This window comes from Macaca thibetana, chromosome X (assembly GCF_024542745.1).
Source record: "Macaca thibetana thibetana isolate TM-01 chromosome X, ASM2454274v1, whole genome shotgun sequence".
NCBI lineage: Eukaryota > Metazoa > Chordata > Mammalia > Primates > Cercopithecidae > Macaca > Macaca thibetana.
The window spans coordinates 102,492,863-102,508,790 of NC_065598.1; the positions used below are offsets into that span (position 1 = coordinate 102,492,863).

A 15,928-nucleotide genomic window follows, 5' to 3' on the forward strand; every position below is an offset into this window, starting at 1 on the left:
TATAGATATGACACCAAAAGCATGTGACCCTAAAGAAAAAATAGGTAATTCGGATTACATCAAAATTAAAAACTTTTGTGCTACAAATGGTATCATCAAGAAAGTGAAAAGACAACCCACAGAATGGAGGAAGTATTTGCCAATTATATGTCTGGTAAGGGACTTCTAATTAGAATGTATGAAGAACTCTTACAACTAAATAATAAAAGGCAAACAACCCAATTTTAAAAATGGTTAAAGGATTTGAATAGACTTTTCTCCAAAGAAAATAAAGAAATGGCCAATAAGCACATTAAAAGATTTTTCATATCATTAGTCAACACAGAAATGCAAATCAAAAGCCTAACGAGATACCATTTCATACCCACTAGGGTGGCTATAATTAAAGAGACAGATAATAACTGTTGAGGAGAAAGTGAAGAATTGACACTCTCATATATTGCTGTTGGGAATGTAAAATGGTACAACCCCCCCCCATACTTTCTATCCTCTAATAATCATCATTCCACTCTATACTTCTATGAGCTCAACATTTTACCTCCTTCATATGAGTGAGAACATATGGTATTTATCTTTCTGTGCCTGACCTATTTCACTTAACATAATGTTCTCCATGTTCATCCATGTTGCTGCCAATGAAAATGTTTCATTCTTTTTTTGGCTGAATAGTGTTCCATTATAAAAATTTATCACATTCTCTGTATCCATTCATCTGTTGGTGGACATTTAGGTTGATTTCATATCTTGGCTATTTTGAGTAGTGATGTAAGAAACATAGGGGTATAGTTTATATATTTATGCTTCTTTCACATTGCATGCCTGTATCAACACATCCTCATAAGCAATTGGTATTTTCAATGTTTTGGGTTTTAATAGGTGTGTAATGTTGTTTTAATTCACAATTACCCAGTGACATCTGATGTTGAACCTCTTTCATATGATTATTTGCCATTTATATCTTCTTTGGTGAGGTATCTATTTAGACCTTTTGCCTACTTTTTAATGGGTACTTTATTTTTTTAAACATAGTTTTAATTCTTTGAATATATTTATAATAGCTACTTTACAGTCTTTGTTTATGAAATCCAACAAGTGGGTCCCCTCAAGACACTTTCTTTTTTTTTTTTTTTTTAATTTATTTATTATTATTGTACTTTAAGTTGTAGGGTACATGTGCATAACGTGCAGGTTTGTTACATATGTATACTTGTGCCATGTTGGTGTGCTGCACCCATCAACTCATCATTTACATCAGGTATAACTCCCAATGCAATCCCTCCCCCCTCCCCCCTCCCCATGATAGGCCCCTGTGTGTGATGTTCCCCTTCCCGAGTCCAAGTGATCTCATTGTTCAGTTCCCACCTATGAGTGAGAACATGCGGTGTTTGGTTTTCTGTTCTTGTGATAGTTTGCTAAGAATGATGGTTTCCAGCTGCATCCATGTCCCTACAAAGGACGCAAACTCATCCTTTTTGATGGCTGCATAGTATTCCATGGTGTATATGTGCCACATTTTCTTAATCCAATCTGTCACTGATGGACATTAGGGTTGATTCCAAGTCTTTGCTATTGTGAATAGTGCTGCAATAAGACACTTTCTATTGGTTGCTTTTTTAAGTTCTTATTTCTATTTTTAAGCCTGACTTCCTTGGATCACCCCCTGAATCAGTATAATTTAGTGGTTATTCAGTGATGGGTTAGATTTCCTTAAATGCCTTATGCTATCAAATATTCCACCTTTTTCTCAAGGATATCTGTGTCAAGGCATACGTCAAACTTCAGGCAATTTACACATCAGCTTTAGCTTTTCTTCCCTGCTTTCAAAGATAGCCAGAGTTGAGTGACTGGGGCCTTCTTCTGTCCCGTTTCTTTCCTAGGCATGTTCACAGCCCTGTACATGTATTCATTCTTCTAGATCCCCAAGACTATGTTGCAGCCCTTCAAAATTCCATGTCACATCTGGTTTTTCAGGTCTTCCTTTTAAATCTTTAGCCAGGCTCTTGTTTGCTCTAGCTGAAATCATAGCCTTGGACAGCTAGGTTGTCACCAGCCAATTGCTATTGTTTTCTATAATACCCTGGGAACAGAGTTTTTTCACCAAGCTGAGCTGTGAATAAAATCAAATGATAACAACACCCTGGGAATAGAGATTTTCCAGGGAGTTGCAAGTTTGGTCAAATATTGTCTATGCCCTAGGGATAAGGCTTTTAATGAAACTCCAAAAGATCCACTGGCTGCCATACTACTGGCTTTCGTTTCTGAGCTTGGGCAGGTAGATAGAGTTAAAAGCCCCACAGACTCTTCTGGTCTTACTCAGGCTCATTAGCTTTTCTCGAATAGATGCTTTTCAGTTTATTGCGTGCCTTTGGTTAATTCCAGTGTTCTGAAATGGTTTATTTTTAATGTTTTGCCACTATTTTGTTGCTTTTGTTGGGGAGTGTGTTCATAGAGATTCTGAGCTTGCCATTCTAGAAGTCAGGTTGTTGACATATCTAATTTTGATAGGTATGTCTCTGAGATATTGCTTTAATATTTGTTATGTATATAGATTGTGGCTTATAAATGACAGTAAACATTAGAATATTTTTCTTGCAGAAACTTAAGCATGCATCTGGGATAATTGCATTCTTTCTTTTTCAGCTTGCTATTAGTTCTGAGTCTACAGAGCCATCTGATAATTTTGAGGCTCAGTCTTCAACAAGTCAGAGGGAATGTGGTAAAACTGTGAACACTGAAGCCTTAATGATGGTATTTCACCCTCAGAATTTGGAGACTCTTAATTCTAAAATGGTAGGAAAACAAAATATTTAAACCTATGGGCTGAAACAGTTGGTGAAAAGTAAAAATTTTAAAAGCAGACTAGAAGGTGACACAACTGAAAATTCTTCTTTTGGGACTTGAAAAGTTTTCCAGCAGGTACTACTGTGTAGCTTATTTAGTTCCACTATACACAAGGACTATTATCAGGAATGAAGATAAAAGATAAAAGTTGGACATTGGGGATTTTTACAGATACATAATAGTTGTACATATTTATTGACATTGGGTTTTATTTGCATAGATTTCTAATCCTGACATAGACGTGATTTGGGGAGACTGATGGTTTAAAGCTTTGCCTCCCAAGTATAACACTTTTACCATTTTTATATGAATTTAGCTAAGAATTAAAATAGTAAATTAAAGCTGCTGTGCTCACATGAGTTTACAAGATTTTCATGATGACAAGGATTCAGTGTTTCACCCCTGGGTGAATGCTGATTTTGGTTTTCTATGTTCTTAATTTCTATAGATGTTGTTTCAAGGTAAAGAGAGTGGGCAAGTTATTTTACAGTTAATTTCTCACTAGATTTAGTTGTTTTGATTTTTCTGTCATTACAGTTGAAAGAAAAAATGAAGGAACAGTCATGGAAAATACTCTTTGCAGAATGTGGGCGTGGTGTTAGTATGTTTCGAACCAAAAAGACTCGAGGTCTTGTTGTAAGAGGGATTCCAGAAACCTTAAGAGGAGAACTCTGGATGCTTTTTTCAGGTATTGCATTTATTCACTTTATTTATTTAACAGATATTAACTATGCCTTTCTAGGAGTTATGCCGTAAGCTAAAGCGAAAGAATTACAAAGATGGTTAGTACAAAGTCTTACTCATCTTGAGTTCAGACTAGTCAAAGAGAGAAAGGTAAGTAGTTACCTATAACTTACCTATCTATCCACACATCCAGCATCTGAGCAGATTAGTTTATTAGGCAAGATATGTATAATGGGAGAATCTTTATCTCTAGTGTCAACAGTCAGTTAAGGGGGAAAAAAGCTCATGAAAATGGTATTCTGTTGGATAAAATTAGTAGCTTGACATAGATTCTAGTGTAAAGCTCTTCTGTTTGTGCTCAGGAATCACTTAAGCATAAGGCTAAATATCAAGGTAATGAAATGAAATCCAATTCTTTATGTATATATGAAATAATAGCTTAATTTTATCCCTCTTCTGTTGTATGTTAATGTAATAATCTTCACAGGTGCTGTTAATGACATGGCTACTAATCCTGGCTATTATGCTGAAGTAGTTGAGCAGTCCTTAGGGACCTGCAACTTGGCTACTGAAGAAATTGAACGTGATTTACGTCGCTCTCTGCCTGAGCACCCAGCCTTTCAGAGTGACACTGGCATATCTGCACTGAGAAGGGTACTCACTGCTTATGCATACAGGAATCCCAAAATTGGATACTGCCAGGTATGACTTAACTATGAGCCCAACTGTATGTGTATGTTCCAAATAAAATCACATCAAATCCAACTCCACTAATTTGGAAGTGATGATTATAAGGAAAGAGATTGGGGTGAGATAGATAGAGGATAGTATTAATTTAAGTAGGATGGTAGTGGGAATACTTAGGAGAATTGATATTTCATTATTTTTCTTTTTCAGTTAACAAATGTTTATTGAACTTCTGCTCTATAAAAGATACTCTGCTAGGAACTTAAGGCTATATAAAGAAAGATGTATCAGATAAGGGTCCTCCCTTAAAAGTATGTAGACCAGGAGATGTTAAAGCATATTCATTAAGAAACAAAAATCAAGTGAGAAAAACTGTTAGAGAAATAGAAAGTCCTGTCATGATTTATAATTAGAAGAAACTATTTTTCATCTGGAGGCGTCAGAGAAGGCTTCGTGGAAAAGGTAGCATTTGCAGGTCTTAAAAATTGGTGAATTTTGGACATATGGAAATAGAATGAAAAGAACATGCCAGGTGAGGGAATCCATGTAACCGAACACAGGTAGGTGTAAACCTAAAGTTTATATAGGACCATGTTTGTTTAGTTTGATAGAAACATAGGGTGGATGAAGTGAAGTAGTTGGAGAAACAAATCAATAAGGTAGATTGGGATAGAGCTGGAGTTTGAATTTTATTTTACAGGCAGTGGAGGAATCATTGGAAAACAAATTGTTTAGGAGCACACCATCAATTAGGGTAGGCTAGACTGCTAACACAAACACAGATAATAGATGAAACAGTATAATTTTATTTCTTGAAGGAATAAACAAAGGAGATTTACTCTTCAGGTCAGAAGGTAGCTCTCCTCCATGAGATTATTCAGGAACTTAGACTGTAGGCTGACAGCAGACTGTCATTTTCAAAACAGAGCTTCCCGAGTACACTTTCATTACCATTAGCACTCACAAGAACAGGGAAAGAGCATGGAGAAACAACTAAAAGATTTTCGGGCTAGGCTTGAAAGGGGCAGATACCACTTCATGCACATTCTATTGGATAATCGTAGTCACGTGGATACACCTATTCACAAGGCAGTCTGTAGAGTATAGTGTGGCTGAACAGACATGTGCAGCTACTATGGAAAAAGAGGAGATTAGAATGTCATGGATAGATAGCACTCTGTGCCATACATTTATTTATAATGGGTTGAATACCTGTAATTGTTGCATGCCAATACTACCTATCCACTGTAACTTGTCGATATATATATTTTTTTTTTTTGAAAAACTGTTTAAGTGAATGGAACATCTAAATGGCAAGGATTTTTAGCATATTTTAGGATCTCTGAAAGGTACAAAAGAAGCATAATGCTTCTTTTCTCAAAGAGCTTATACTCACAGACCCTGTGATACTGTCTGTAAGCAGTAGTTTAGAGATAGCTTCAAAATAGGCAGCACTTAATATTGACTTCTAAAAGATGAGAGCAAAGTTAGAAACATGGCAGGCAGGAGGAAAGTTATTCGGGGTTAAAGTATGAGTGATACCATTCAGGTGAGAATAAGCCTGCCTTGGGAGATAAGATTCACTAGGTTCACATTGGAATAAAAAAGTAAATTTGTATGGGACAGGATCATGAAGAATCTTCAAAGCCTGGGAAAACAGTTTAAACTTAATATGGTAAACAGATTTTGTTGGTTTTGATCAAAAACCTACGTGAGACACATGGCTGGCTAGCTTGCTCACTCTATCTATCTATCTATCTATTTATCTATCTATCTATCCTATCTAATCTTATCATCTGTATCTATCTAATGTTGATATATAATTGATTTACCACAAATGTCACCCCTTTAGTGGTCTCTAATATATTCACAAAGTTGTGCAAACCTTCACCATTATCTAATTCCAGAACATTTTCATCACCCTAAAAAGAAGCCCCATATCCATTAGCAGTTACTCCCCATTTCTCCTACTACCAACCCAAGCAATTGCTAACCTACTTTCTAGCTCTATGAATATGCCTATTGTGCACATTTTATATAAATTGAGTGATACAATATGTGATCTTTTGTGCCTGCCTTCTTTTACTTAGCATATCATTTTCAAAGTTCATCCATGTTGTAGCATGTATCAGGATTTCTTTCTTATGATTTAATAATACTCCATTATATGGATACATACCACATTTTGTTTATTCAACATTGATAGTTATTTGAGATATTTTCTTGTTTCAGCTGTTGTGAATAATGCTGCTATGAATATTCATGTACAAGTTTTTGTATGGACATTGCTTTTTATTCTTGTGGGTAAATACCTTGAAGTGAAATTTCTGGGTTATGTGATAACTGTCTGTTTAACATTTTGGTGCACTGTCAAACTATTTTCCAAAGAGACTGTACCATTTTATATTCCCTCCAGCAATGTATGAGGGTTTTATTTTTTCTTTGTCTTTATTTTATTTTATTTTTTTACCAAATCTCCCCTTCATTCTATATACAAGGATTCTAATTTCTGTGCATCCTTGACAACACTTCTTGTCTTTTCTTTTTGATTGCAGCCATCCCAGTGAACGTGAAGTGGTGCCTTGGCACTCTTGTTAAAAATCAGTTGACCATAAATGTTAGAGTTTATTTCTGGACTCTCAATTCTATTCCATTGATTTGTACGTCTACCCTTATGCCAGTGTCACATTGTCTTGATTACTGCATCTGTGTAGAAAGTTGTCAATCAGGAAGTGTGAGTTCTTTAACTTTGTTCTTTTCTAAGATTGTTTTGGCTCTTTTGGTTCCTTGTACTTCCATACAAATTTTAGGATCAACTTGTCAATCTCTGCAAACAAGAAAAAAAAAGCCGCTGGGATTTTGGTAGTCATCGTATTGAATCTGTAGATCAATTTGGGGAGTATTTCATATTAACAATGTTAACTCTTCCAGCCCATAAAGACAAGATGTCTTTCCTTTTCATTTATTTAATTATTCTTTAATTTGTTTCATCCAAAGATGTTTTATAGTTTTCAGTGTTCAAGGCTTGCACTTCCTTTGTTAATTTTATTTATAAGTATTTTAATTTTTTATTATAGTAAATTGAATCGTTTTCTTGATTTCATGGTTTGATCGTTCGTTGCCTGCATATAGAAATACAACTGATGGCTGATCTGGTGTCTTGTAAGTTTGCTGAGCTTATTTACTAGTTCTAGTAGATTTTTTTGTGGATTCCTTAGGATTTTCTATATACAAAATCATGGCATCTAAATAGTGTTACTTTTAATTCTCCTATTCCAGTATGGATGTCTCTTTTTCCCTTTTTCTTGCCTAATTGACCTGGCTAGAACCTTTGGTACAGTGTTGAATAGAAGTGGCAAGAATGCATGTCCCTGTCTTGTTATTTATCTTAAGGGGAGTAATCAGTCTTTCACCATAAAGTATGATGTTAACTGTGGGGTTTTTGTAGATCATCTTTATCAGGTTGCAGAAGTTCTCTTATATGGCTAGTTTGTTGAGTGTTTTTATCATGAAAGAGTATTGATTTTGTCAAATGATTTTTCTGTGTCAATTGAGATGATCATGTGATTTTTTCCTATATTTATATATATGTATGGGAAAAACATATATATATGTTTATATATATATATGGAAAAAATATATGTGTGTGTATATATATGGAAAAAACATATACAGATTTTTATATGTTGAATCACTTTTGCATTCCCAGAATAAATCCCACTTAGCCTTTTGGGATCCTTTTTATATGTTCTTAAGTTCAGCTTGGTAGCATGTTGTTGAGGATTTTTATGTTTTTATTTGTAAGATATATTGATATATAGTTTTCTTGTGATGTCTTTGTCTAGTTTGGGTGTCTGGGTTTCTTAGAATGAGTTGGATAGCATTTCCTCCTCTCCTATTTTTTGAAGAGTTTGTGAAGAATTGGTGGTAATTATTCTCTAAATGTTTGGTAGAATTTGCCAGTGAAGCCATCTGTTCTTAGAGTTTGCTTTGTGGAAAGTTTTTTCGTTACTAAGTCAATCTCTTTATTTATTATAGGTCTATTTCACCTTTCCCATTTTAGTTTCAGTAGTTTGTGGTTTTTTTTAGAAATTTGTCCATTTTATCTAGATTATCTAATTTGTTGGCATATAATTTTTCATCATAATCACTTATAATCTTTTTTACTTCTATAAGGTTGATAGTTCTCTATTTCCTGATTAGAATAATTTGAGTCCCCCTTCTCACTCACACTTTTGCACACCCTCACTTTCACACTCTTGATCTCTCACACTATCTCGTTCTTGTTCTTTTTTTTGAAAATTTTTTTAGTTAGGCTACCTAAAGATATTTCTATGTTTTTTATCCTTTTTGTCTTTTTTAATCTTTTCAAAGAACCAACTTTTGCTTTTGTTGATTTTTCTCTATTTCTGATCTTTATCACTTTCTGCTTGCACAAAGCTGGAAGATTAACCGGAGATAAGAGCTTAGGTCTTTTCTGTTCTTTCCTAAGCATACATACAGCTATGAGTATACATAAAGCCATATGCATGTAGTTGGCCTTCTGAGTTCCCAGGAATATGTCACAGTTTTTCAAAGCCCCCACTTTTCTTTTAACATTTTGTTAGCATATTGTTTGGCCCAACTGCTATCCACTGCCTTGGATAGCCACATGTTCAACAACTGCCTCTGATTGTTTTCAACAAACACTGCTGGGGAAAAGGCTGTTTACACCAGAGGAGCTCTGTGTCAAGTCCAATAAGGACAGCCTTGTGAGAAGAGTCTTCCAGGGAACCACCAGACAAGTCAAATAATAACAGTTACTCGGTAATGGGGCTTTGCTGCAGTTCCAACCCCATTCTGTTACATTCAGTGGCTACTAGGTACTGGTTTCTACTGTAATTGCTAGATGCTGGTTTCTTTCTTTCTTTTTTTCTCTCTCTCGCTCTCTCTTTTTTTTTTTTTTTTTTTTTGATAGAGTCTCGCTCTGTTGCCCAGGCTGGAGTGCAGTGGCACGATCTCAGCTCACTGCAACTTCCACCTCCTGGGTTCAAGCAATTCTCGTGTCTCAGCCTTATGAGTAGCTGGGATTACAGGTGTGCACCACCATGCCCCACTGTTTTGTGTGTGTGTGTGTGTGTGTGTGTGTATTTTTAGTAGAGACAGGGTTTCACCGTGTCAGCCAGGCTGGTTATGAACTCCTGACCTCAAGTGATCTGCCCACCTCAGCCTCCCAAAGTGCTAGGATTACAGGCGTGAGCCACCACACCCGGCCTAGATGTTGGTTTTTAAGGCTACTGTGAAACTGGGGAGGGGGGTGGGAATAGGGCAATTTAAAATGCCACAAAGCTTACTGGTTTTACTGAGATTTAGCCATTTTCTTAAATAAATGCTGTGTGAATTGCTGTAAGCTATTGGTTAATTTCCAGAGTTCTAAAGTTGATTCCGATGACTTTTGTCAGTGTTCTTGTTGCTTTTATAGAGGAGAACATTTTTAGAAGTTCTTACTCTGCCATTTTTACTACATCCCCTCCCAGTATGGCTTCTTGCATGGGAAAATGATTCAGTAAAAACTAAGCTTGACATCAAACAGTGTACTAGATTTGGCAAGAAATTGACATAATTAATATACAAATCTATATGAAAGGTATCAAAGTATAAAAATAAGCAATGGACATGAAAGGATTAATCACCAAAGAGAAAATACAGGTTGATGTTAAAGTCTGAAAAAGAAAGTGCAACCTCAAAGAAATTAAAATTAAAACAATGAGATACCATTTTTCACTATCAAATCAATAAAGATGATTATAGTTATTACGATTCACAATATTGGCAAAGATGCAGTGAAATAAACGTTTAAACACTATTGGTCAGAAATATAAATTGGTATTTTCTTTCAGGAATTTAATTTGGCAATAATATGAAGTCTTTTAAAAATACCATGTGACCAGACAATTTCATTTCTAGGTATCTTTCCTGAGAAAAAAAGTATAGTTGGATGAAAATTTATATGAAAAAGATAACCACTGCAGCATTATATGTAATAGCAAAAAATTGGAATTAACCTAAATGTCCAACAATAATAGAATGGTTAAATAATTTATATTATATCCACCTTAGATTTTTTTAGTCATTAAAAATACTGTTTTAGAAAAATATTTAATGGCATTGAATATTACTATATAGTGCTAAGTGAAAAAATAAAGATTTAGTACATAAATTTTAGGAGAAAAAGGAGGAAAAACTGCAGAAAAATATATCAACTTAACAGTTTATTTCTGGGTACGTAGGATACAAGAGGTTTTATTTTCTCATTTATACTTTTCCATTCTCTCCAAATTCTATCCATTAAGGATTTATTACCTTTATAACAAGGGATGTGGCAATGTATATAAAAGTAATGATCTGACATTTGTGTGCAAGATAGGTAAGAAGCAGCAGCAAGTTAGAGTGGTAGTGGGAATGGGAAGGAAAAAGCAAATCTGAAAGACATTTTATAAGAAGAAACTCTAGGATGCGAAACAGATGCAGCAGATAGAGAGTTTTCAGCATAATCAAAACTAGGATAGATAAGAAGAATCCTACTTGATAGGGGAAAGAAGATGTTCAGTTTTGGACAAAATTGAGGATGATTCATATCTGAGGGCTGTTTCTTTATAGGTAGTTGGAAATACAGATGAAGTTCATTTTCTTTCATTTTAGTATGTCTTTGAAAATTATGTAGGCTTTTTTCAGATTAGTGATAATTAAGGTTTTTCACTCTTTGAAATTAGAGAGGTTTTACTTATAGTATTCTGTATTTATTATATTACTGCTTCACTTTTCTTGAATGTTACTTTATAAAATAACTGATTATCAAATGTTAGCCTGACTTCACCTTGTTTTGCCTTGGACTGGCTCAGAGTTCTCATGTTTCCACTGTTATTACATTATTATTACTCTCAGTTATTCTTGTTGCTGTCAAAAATTTGACAAAGTATATTATGTTTGAAAAAGTATAATTATTACCTGAGAAATATTTGCTTTTTAATACTGTTTTCTGTGAATTTTAGGCAATGAATATTTTGACTTCAGTGCTGCTTCTATATGCAAAAGAGGAAGAAGCTTTTTGGCTTCTGGTTGCTGTATGTGAACGAATGTTGCCTGATTATTTTAATCGTCGAATTATTGGTAAAAGAAAAACCACACACACATATGCATACACACACGGAGATGTACATTTCTTTTCTAAACAATTCTAGTGTCTCTTGTCTAATTACTAATAAAATAGAAGGACTGATGAATTCAGTTGTGGTATAAAATGCAAGCAATATCAAAATGTCACATTCACTGACATTCTCAAAAGAAGAGCTTTTTGTACTGAATGTATAGTCAGAAAGATTGTTTAATATGTTGCTTTTTAAAATAAAATACCTGGTCTGTTTCTTAACAAAAAAGGAAACATTAAGTTCATAAGCTCTATATTGCTAAAACAATGGCGATCTCAAGTATCCAGAGCTACTGGTGAATTTTTGTAGTTTCTTGATGGGAGGGAGATTTCAATCAGCTTAAAATCTCCACATTTGTATGAATTATATAGATAATTTGCAAGATTTCAAAGAAGGATGAAGTTCTTAGTTTGTTAATTGTATATATTTTTTTAATTTTAATTTTTTTTTTTTTTTTTTTTTTTTTTTTTTTTTTTTTTTTTTTTGAGATGGAGTCTTCCTCTGTCACCCAGGCTGGAGTGCAGTGGCACCATCTTGGCTCACTGCAAGCTCTGCCTCCCAGGTTCACGCCATTCTTCTGCCTCAGCCTCCCAAGTAGCTGGGACTACAGGTGCCCACCACCACGCCTGGCTAAAATTTTTTTTTTTTTTTTTAAGTAGAGATGGGGTTTCACCATGTTAGCCAGGATGGTCTCAATCTCCTGACCTCGTGATCTGCCCGCCTCAGCCTCCCAAAGTGCTGGGATTACAAATGTGAGCCACCGTGCCTGGCCAATATTTTCTTTAGTCATCAAATATTTACAGATCTGTGACCCCTCACCTTAAAACTTATGGATGGTCTCTTCTTTGTACCGTAATAGGCTTTCAGGATTGTGGTTAGGTCATTGATTGTACTGTCTTTCATTATAATTATTTGTGTATTTATCTTGAGTTGTGCTAGCTATTAAACTCCCTGAACATGAGACTATTTCATTAATTGGTATAGCTCTTATAATAACTAGTACAGGTCTCTGCATATAATAAAGACTCAATAAATAACTCCAAGTAATTTGAATTGTGTTTCTGAAGTACATGACACTACTAGCAGTTAGATGTATAAAATACAGAAAAGGTTCTGAAAGAGTTCATAATTTAAGGAAGAAAAATGAGATACATCAGCATGCTAATAGAAGTGGGGAGGTATGGAAACAAGTCCTTTTGAAAAACGTTTATTTTTAAACTTCTTTTGATACTCTCTAGGTGCCTTGGTGGATCAGGCAGTCTTTGAAGAACTCATCAGGGATCACCTTCCTCAGCTGACAGAACACATGACTGATATGACATTCTTTTCCTCAGTTTCTCTCTCTTGGTTTCTCACACTTTTTATTAGTGTGCTACCTATTGAAAGTGCAGTGAATGTGGTGGACTGTTTCTTCTATGATGGAATAAAGGCCATTTTGCAACTGGGATTGGCAATACTTGACTATAATTTAGACAAACTGCTGACTTGTAAAGATGATGCTGAAGCTGTGACAGCTTTGAACAGGTATTGTAAGAAGCATGACATTTAAATCTGAAGGAAATTTGAGAGATGATGTTGTTCAATCCCCATGTTTTACAGAGGAAACTGAGCCCTAGAAATTTCAATTTGCCTGACATTACAAAGCCACTTGAATGAAACAGCTATGCCTAAAGTCCAGTCCTCTATCTCCAGAAAAAATACAGCAAGAATAAATCACTTTGAAGTGAACTACTAAATTATGTACACATTTACACTAATATTGTTGATTCAGTATGCTAGGACTTTCATATTCCCAGTTTGAGCTATAAAGTGTCTATGTAGAAGTAGTTCGAGCAGGAAAAGGGTAGTTGATAATGTTAAATATCCAGTGGTTGGGAAGTTATTCTGGTTTCTATGTGGTTGCAGGTGGGTTGAACTTTATTTTCCTAGTAACTTTTGTATGGATGCTATTTTGTATTGGAGCACGTGTGTTGTATGTGTGTGTATGTGTGTATGCTAAATGAATAAATATTTGAATGGGCAACTATCGTAATGCCACATGAAATCCCATTATATACAGAATAAAATACAAACATCTTACTCTGGCATTCAGAGCTCTGTGGTAAGGGCTCAGTTTACCTTTCTTCACTTATTTCCCCCTATACACTTCTACATACCCTATATTCCACTCTTACTGGGCTATGTGGTATTTGCCAATTACTCTGTGAGTCTGTTTGCTTCCTTCAAAACCCCAAATGATTCCTTCACTATCCCATTTCCCTCACCCATGCCCTCCTAACGCTCAACCATCTTCAAACTCCACTTCTTGACCGGGCGCGGTGGCTCACGCCTGTAATCCCAGCACTTTGGGAGGCCGAGGCAGGCAGATCACCTGAGGTCAAGAGTTCAAGACCAGCCTGGCCAACATGGCAAAACCCCATCTCGACTAAAAATACAAAAATTAGCCAGGCATGTTGATGGGTACCTGTAATCCCAGCTACTTGGGAGGCCGAGGCAGGAGAATCATTTGAAATCAGGAAGCGGAGGTTGCAGTGAGCCAAGATTGCGCCATTGCATTCCAGCCTGGGTGACAGAGCAAGACTCCATCTCAAACACAAAAAACAAGTTTCACTTCTTCATGAGACCTTCTCTTGTCCTTTCAGTTGAAAGTAACCTCTACCTAGGGAGAAATTAGGTGTCATTTCTCTGCTTTAATAATGGTAGTTCCACTAATTATTGTATTACTATCACTTTTCAATAGGTTCTTTGACAATGTCACTAATAAGGATAGTCCATTGCCTTCAAATGTTCAGCAGGGTTCAAATGTGAGTGATGAAAAAACCAGTCATACTAGAGTGGATATTACAGATTTGATTAGAGAATCAAATGAGGTAAGTTTTTTCATTCCATAAATATATTACCTAGCATATTTAAAATGATTGAACTATGGTATATCTCTAGTGGTATATTAAGTGTAAGATAATAATGCAAGTAGACATACAACTTAAAATCCAACTTAACTTTTAAAATGAGTTTTGTGAACTGTTCCTAGGTTGTGTAACCTCCTCTGCCTCAATTTGTTTTTCATTAAATGAAATTAAATTCACTTGCTTTCACAAATAATGACTACTTTAAACATCTATCTCTGTATCAAAAGGTGAATTATTCTCATTATTATTATTCACTTCTTAGAGATTACGAATTTTACCCATATTTTTGTACTTAGTCTATGTACATAGTAGATGGAATTCTCTCCAGTGAATATATTTAAAAACTGAACGTGGGAGGTGAAAATTTGCAAAATCATTGAATAAGTCAGGAAATTACCTAGAAATAGAATCAAGGCCTCCAAGAATTGAGTCTGATAAAACTGAATTGTAAAAGAAGAAGTGGATGTTTATTATGAATGAATATCTACTGAAATCATATCTCTTGCAGAAATATGGTAATATTCGCTATGAAGATATACACAGTATGCGCTGTCGAAATAGGTTGTATGTGATACAGACCCTAGAGGAAACAACAAAACAGAATGTGGTAAGTATGCAACCAATGGGGAAAAACCAGTTGGAGTAATTTTTTTCTTTAACTTTCTTTAGAAATTATCATTCTGGGCAAATAAAATGGACTAAACTTTTGAGCTAGATCCTTGCCAAGGTTTAGCCTATGGTAAATTATTTTTTAGAGAAAATAAATTATTTTCTTCAGGTTGAATTATGTTGTCTTCTCCAACATGTTTTGTACTATTTGACCTTCAAGACCACTGAGACAGGGTCTCGCTCTGTTGCCTAGGCTGGAATGCAGCGGCATGATCATGGCTCACTGTAGCTTCTACCTCCTGGGCTCAAAAACTCCTTCTTCCTCAGCCCACTGAGGAGCTGGGACTGCATGCACACACCACCATGCCTGGCTAATTTTTTAAATTTTGTTGTAGAGATAGGGTCTCAGTGTGTTTCTCAGGCTGTCTCAAACCCATGGGCTCAAGAGATCCTCCTCACCTAGGCCTCCCAAAGTGTTGGGATTACAGGCATGAGCTACCACACCTAGCCTGCAGCTCAGTGTTGAATGCTATCATGTTGGCATTTAAGCATAACATATTTGTGATGTGCTGCATCAGTAAGAACAGCTGATCTACACAGTAGTCAGTGCTCCAATGAATATTATTATCCTTGGATACCTAAAGTAAATACTATGTTTTAAATACTTGTCATTTTAATATTTGGATGGCTCCATAAGCAGCTGTTAATATTGGTTGCCTTTGGTGAATCGGATTAATAGATTGCTGGTCAGAAGGAGGAGAGTTTTACTTTGCTGTTTATATTCTTCTGTACTGTTTGAGCTTTTATCATGGCCATGTGTTGTCTTGTAAACCTACTTGCTTAAAGGCCAAGGTCCTCAGAGACACAAATCTGGGAAGACTAACATTTCTGAAGATTCCAGGTTTAGATTTCAATTGAATAATTCAGTGAGGTTACTGTGACATGGTTAGCATAGGGCCCCTTGTTTTAGTTTTTATATGTTAGCATTTTTTTAAATTTACTGAAGTAATA

The 15,928-nt window shown here is 35.4% G+C and overlaps 1 protein-coding gene across 2 annotated transcripts in view; it reads left to right on the forward strand.

The window, feature by feature from the left end:
- The window catches only part of TBC1D8B (TBC1 domain family member 8B), a 68,068-nt gene that overhangs the window by 29,604 nt on the left and 22,536 nt on the right, over window positions 1-15,928 (forward strand). For both annotated transcript variants that reach the window (XM_050776079.1, XM_050776080.1), the window contains exons 8-14: window positions 2,641-2,790; window positions 3,379-3,529; window positions 4,013-4,227; window positions 11,244-11,361; window positions 12,638-12,923; window positions 14,140-14,269; window positions 14,817-14,915. In XM_050776079.1, the coding sequence (XP_050632036.1) occupies window positions 2,641-2,790; window positions 3,379-3,529; window positions 4,013-4,227; window positions 11,244-11,361; window positions 12,638-12,923; window positions 14,140-14,269; window positions 14,817-14,915 (1,149 nt within the window). The remainder of the gene's footprint in view (window positions 1-2,640; window positions 2,791-3,378; window positions 3,530-4,012; window positions 4,228-11,243; window positions 11,362-12,637; window positions 12,924-14,139; window positions 14,270-14,816; window positions 14,916-15,928) is intronic.